This window comes from Staurois parvus, unplaced genomic scaffold, assembly GCF_062004578.1.
Source record: "Staurois parvus isolate SC_StPar_1 unplaced genomic scaffold, SC_StPar_1.0 ptg000321l, whole genome shotgun sequence".
NCBI classification, from domain to species: domain Eukaryota; kingdom Metazoa; phylum Chordata; class Amphibia; order Anura; family Ranidae; genus Staurois; species Staurois parvus.
Genome location: NW_028318117.1, coordinates 200,439 through 206,438, shown reverse-complemented (window position 1 = coordinate 206,438; position 6,000 = coordinate 200,439). Strand labels below are relative to the sequence as shown.

The following is a 6,000-nucleotide window of genomic DNA, read 5'->3' as shown; positions in this document are numbered from 1 at the left end:
GTTTTGGCACTGCTAAGACCTCTAGATCCCACTATCTCTGGAACTTTCCTATGGAGAAGGAACTCTGCTCTCCAGCATCTCACACTGTTTATCACCATTTCAGCCCTCTACTGGATACTGAAGCAATCAAAGGCCCAGTCTGTGAGATCCTGAACAGGCCAGAACAAACCATTACTGCTCCCTTGATTACAGGAGGAAAAGCTAATTAAGACCCCATTCACACTTGTGTGACTTGTCATGCAAGTTTGGACATCGTGCTGCATGACAAGTCGTACCCCATGTTTTCCAATGATTAGCATCTTTATATGTGTGATTTAAAGTAGCAATGACTTCATAGTAGTTCATTCGCTACTTTGGTCTGACTTTCTTGCAAATTGGGGGCCATAGACTTCAATGTTAACCCTCAAAAGTAGTATGAAAATCAAACCTGAATGTTTTACATGCAAGAGAGGGTCCGACCTAGCAGAGGGACAAGTCACATCCAAGTCGCACCCATCCAAAGTTGTGTCAATGTTGCAAGTGTGAATGAGGCCTACGCCAAGAGGGTGCAACACATCTTTTTACTGCACAAATGTGAGCCAAAATGCATGTCAACACATGCGGGAAGCACACATTGGTACTGCAACACACCGGCCTAATGCTGCCAAAAGAAACGCACCTCTACACACATGCATAGCTCTACATGGGCCCTGTACTTGTCTGTCCACACGGGTTACTGGCTGCTCTACACAATTTATTGATACTAATGGACAGGGGCGGACTGACCATTCGAGCACTGCCCGAGGGCCCAGGGTCAGTAAGGGGCCCCATGAGATGCCCCAGGTACCTTTCATTGGCTTCTTTCATAGGTTTCTTTTAGTATGGGCAAGGACATAGGGGCCCCATGATCCCCTATTGCCCAGGGGCCCCATGAGTTGTCAGTCTGCCCCTGCTAACGGAAACTCATTTGTCCCACATCTCCACTCAGGCATTGGCCCGAATTTCATAACTGGCCAAATGCAGTCACCAGCTCTCCCCAGGGTTTGAGGTAAATGTATGACCATGAAGCTGATAAGAGCATATCATAATAATCATTTTTAATTACTACGTGTTTGTGCACATTCAGGATGGGAGTGCTGCACACAATGTCCCTGAACAGGGCACACGCCTCTCCTCACACACCCGCAACGCAGTCTATAAAGCGACACCCAAGGCCGTGCCCGCCGCGCTCCCATTTAAGGGATACTCGGTTATAGCCGCGCCCACGCCCCCGGTGACGCAAGAACCTCGCGCCACGCCTCCTCCTGCCGCGCCTGCTGGCTGTTGCCAGGGAGCCGTTGCCATAGAACTGAGCGATTGTCCGCGTGCGCAGGCGGAAGTTCCCGGATCAAGGAGCCGCCATCTTTCCCGGGCTCGGCTAGAGAGACAGAGGCGCTGCTGGGAGACGGACACCTACAATCGGCTTCCATCCGCCCAGTAGATCACCCCTAACAGCCGCTAGCTACCGCCATGGAAGAGCGAGAGGACCTAGTGTACCAAGCCAAGCTGGCTGAACAGGCTGAGCGATACGACGGTAAGATGAACGGGCGGCTTTTCTTTCCTCCCCTCTCTCATAGGTCGGCGGGCGGAGAGAATGGAGGCGAGACAAAATGGCGGCCGGTGTGGGGAAGGGAGGAGAGCACAAAGGAGAGGGCGGCGGGGGGCTGTTTTCCTGCTCGGGGGTCGGTGGTGAAGCCGGACTCGGAGGGGGAGGGGAGGCCGGCTTCAGCGGGGGGAGCTCTGCGGCGGAGAGGCGGAAGGGCGGCGGGCAGGAAGAGAGACGGCTGCAAAATGGCGACCGCCGAGTAGGGCGAGACCCGGGGGAGGAGGAGGGCCGGCTGGCGGCTGGAGGGGCCCCTGAGCCGGGGATAGACTGGGCGTGGACCGCATCAATGTCACCACAATGCAGCGGTGACACCAGGGAGGTGACCTCCCCCATACACACAGCTTGGGGGACTACAAATCCCAGCATGCCTTGTTCTGCCCCACTGGGCTCCTGCTCTGACAGCCGGCTCCTTTTCATCCAATCAGTGCCCAGTCATTGTGTCTGCCAGCCTTTGTCTCATTAATAATGATGGTGGCACACAGCCCTCTCTCCATCACCCTTTTTTTTTTTTTTTTTTCTATAAATCGTGGGACCCCCTTGTAGGATGCCGGGGTGTCGCCCTGCCCCCCCTTCATCTCGGGGTCACTGTGGCCATCAGTGGGAGTTTCCCCAGTCTTGGCCTTGTCATGGTGATGACGGGGCGGGATCAGCTCTGTGGGAACCTCCGCCCAAACCACGGGCCCCTGATTTCATTCATTCTCGTTAGACCGGTCCCTGAGCGTGCAGGGGCATTCAGCAGCCCTCTCCTGATGGGAAAGGGTGCGTCCTGCAGGGTGGAGGCGAGCCGACCTCCACCCATGGCAGTGCCGAGGAGGCAGATTGGCACTGCTGGTGGATCAACCTTCGTTAATTGCTTTGATGTTTAACTATCGCAGTGCCGATTTCCTGGCAGTTCAGTTCAGAGGCGTGCGTGTTTGTCTCCCCCATCTACGGGCTTTTTATCCTTTGTATTTAAAGGGATGCCTGCTTGCAATATGTAACTTACACGCAACCTTAGGGAGGATACGGTTGTGTTTTGCCCCCTCCTGTATTAAAGATCATTTATGAATACTGCGTTCGTTCGCTGACTCTTGCAGAGGTCAAGGTTAAAGGGGAGCGCCCCCCCCCCCCCCCATGTTAATTTTTGTTTTCTTGTTCCTCTTGGTTTTTTCTCACAACACATGCTCGCAGGTCTGGAGAATCCCAGCATTCTGTAATCTGCCGTGCTGCCATCTTCTTTGCTTACGTCATCGAGTCATCTGTCTCTTCTGGGTTCTGGCAAGCAGCTCCCAGATGTGCAGTGCATTCTAGGATTTATTTATTTTTTACAGGTACTTGTATACCGCCATCAATTTACACATTATTGTACATTCACATCAGTCCCTAACCCTCAAGGAGCTTACAGTCTAAGGTCCCTATCTCACGTTCATACATACTAGGGCCAATTCAGACAGGAGCCTATTAACCCACCATCATGTCTTTGTAGTGTGGGAGGAGACCGGAGTGCCTTGAGGAAACCCACGCAGGCACAGGGAGTTCATGCATTCTCTAGGAAGGTATGCCGTGGTTGGGATTTCAACTGACAACTAGGGATGCACTGATATCTGTGCCGATACCAAGTATTTTCATGAGTGCTTGTGAAAACAATCCCGATACCTTAACTGATGCTTTGCGGTGCAATTTACGTTTATGGATACAACTTGCATTGCAAAGATTAGCATGTGACTCCTGTCCAATTCAGTTTCCCTGCTGCTCCTGTGTGAACTCAGACTTGTCATAACCCAAGTTCACACAGAAGCAGCGTGGAAGACTTCACTGAAGGAATCCCATGCCTCAGTGGTAGGAGAGAAGAGAAAGCGGCGAAGATTTCAAATCCTCACTGCTCTCTTTCCTCTATTTGCAGGGATGACAGTGTGGGCTAGAGGGCTGTTGATTGGTCAGCACAGTCAGATGTGGTCTTGCCTCTACTGTCATTGCTGCAGAGAAAGCAGCAGGGATTTCAAATCCCCAGACCTGTGAAGCAGCTTTCTCTCCTCCTTGCAGTGATGACAGTTTGGGCTAGACGTCATCTGATTGGTCAGCACCATCCATGAGCTAGTGCTGCTGACCAATCAAAAGTCCTAGCCCAACTGTCATCCCTGCAAGGAGAGGAAAGAAAGTAATGGGGGTTTCAAATCCCTGCTACTTTCCTCTCCTACCACTGAATATGGAGCATATGCCTCTATAGTATACAGCCCACTCTGCTGCGGGAAACCTCTCTGCACTGCTCCGGTGTGAACTCGGACTATGAGAAGCCTGGGTTCACACAGGAGCTGTGTGGAAACCATGCGATTTGGACAGGAATCACATTCCTGTTCAAATCGCCTGCTATTCTTTGCAGTGCAATTTGCCTCCATTAATGCAAATCGAAACACAAAGTATTGGCGAGTGCTTGACTGAAAGTATCGGTACTGGTCAATATAAAAAAAAACAAAAAAACCACCGGTATCATTGCATCCCTACTGCTGACCCTAGTGCTGCTAGGCGGAAGTGCTAAACACTTAGCCAGTGTGTTGCCCCTAAGTCTCCTAAGGCATGTGGTGTGAGTTTCCCAGGACGCTGAGGGCAGCAAGGGATGTCGTGCCCGTCTAGGTGCGAAAGGCAAACGCATGGGCTGTGATTTACATAAATGGATTTTCCATAAAATATTTTTCTTGAAAAGGGAGAAGAAAACCAATCTTATTTAAATAAGAAAAAGGGTGTGACCCACTTTACTTGTTAAGGTTTACCTGTATGCATTGCTTGTGAATAGTGCACCGCACGGGTTCATCTGATATTAAACTTTGTCTTGCACTGTTAATAAACCAGAACATTTTATTACTGGTTACACAAGCTGCCCTCAGTACTTGCCTTGTGTGCTGCCTCTTTCTTCACAAAGCCCACCCCTCCTCAGTCTTAAAGCAGAATTTCAATCTTTCAATTAACATGGACTATATTAATCCTTGTGCTGCTAGCATTAGTAAATAAATGAAAGTATATCATATTTGCTTGTTTTAAACTTGAATTTGTTTTTCTTTCTTTTTCACTTCAGTTACTTCCTGGTTTCCATGCCTAGGCAAATGATGTCATACATCCCAGGGGTCTTCGGGAGGGGTTTTCTCAGCTAAGCACACCCTTCTGGCAATGCATTCCAGGAAGTAATTGCTACATGAATAATCTGCCCTTATTCAAGATGGGCCAGACCAGAAATGCTAGGTGTTTTTAAAAGTGATTTCTAACAAAAAAAAAGGTATTGAGACATGGGGGGGGGGGGGTTGCTTTCGGATATTAAAAATGAAGTAAATAACATCGGTTTGTGGTGTTCAGATGCAGTGTAGTTCTGCTGTAAGCTTGCCAGTCTATCCTGTGCACTATTGGGAGGCTCCAGGTGGACGCTATGATGATGCCTACTCCAGCTTAAGCAGACGGAGGATTAGATAGGGCTGTAATGTACTTGAAAGTAAGGGACATGTAGAGGAAGCTCAGAGAAACTTCTTAGGATGCAATAAGTGCACACTTCCCAACCAGACATGGTGCTCCGGAATCCAGAAAAAAAAGTTAAACTTCTTTCTCTCTGGTCTCTTTTTTTTTTTTTTTTTTTTTTCTTTTTTTAAGCAAGCACTTAACTTATTAATATCAGTTACAGAAGTTGCCCTCAGTACTTACCTTGTGTGCTGATGCCTATGCCATCATACATTGGCAGCTAGGGAAGATTAGATTGGACCATGGTGTGCGCGGAATTATGGGACATGTAAGTCTTAAGGGGGAGATCGGGGATCCCTTTTAGGGTGAGTTCACACTATATGTGGTGACAGATGTTTTAATGCATGTTAAAATGTCTGTCACTGCAAGGACACAGGAAATAGTTGTTTCCTGTGTGTCCAGTTCACACTGCAACGCAGCCAACGGCTGAGCTGCGATAAAATGAAGACTGCCAAATCGCATGGCAATGTACTGCAACGCAGTGCATTGCACTGCTGCACATTTCTGTGAATGAAATGTATGTTTTGTTCACTTCAGATAAAGTTCACAAAAAAAGGGAGCTGTGGGGTGCGCTGAATCGCACACCACACTGCCCCCCTACTGCAGACCGTAAGGGAGAAAATGAGTGCGCCCTCCCAACAGGCAGTGCAGAGAAGTGGTGCACAAGAACCCAGAGGCTGTGTTGGCAAAGACCAAAAAATAAAATGTTTGCCTGGCCTCGTCTATAAGTAAGGACCTATTGCTCAACTGGTCTGTTAAAATGTAATTATGATAGTGAGGCTCTACTTCTGTTTTAATATGGCCTTTTTATATATATATATATATATATATATATATATATACACACACAACACAGGTGCATGCAAAGTATTGCATCTGTGATCAGTTGTTCACAA

General features: G+C 48.6%; 1 protein-coding gene across 2 annotated transcripts in view; it reads left to right on the top strand.

The window, feature by feature from the left end:
* The first annotated feature begins 1,341 nt into the window (after positions 1–1,341).
* Positions 1,342–6,000, top strand: part of YWHAE (tyrosine 3-monooxygenase/tryptophan 5-monooxygenase activation protein epsilon) — a 54,333-nt gene continuing 49,674 nt past the window's right edge. Inside the window, exon 1 of one of the 2 annotated variants that reach the window (XM_089683736.1) lies at positions 1,342–1,552. In XM_089683736.1, coding sequence (XP_089539862.1) covers positions 1,489–1,552 — 64 coding nt within the window. In that variant the 5' untranslated portion in view covers positions 1,342–1,488. The remainder of the gene's footprint in view (positions 1,553–6,000) is intronic. The other variant, XM_089683735.1, reaches the window with a different exon arrangement.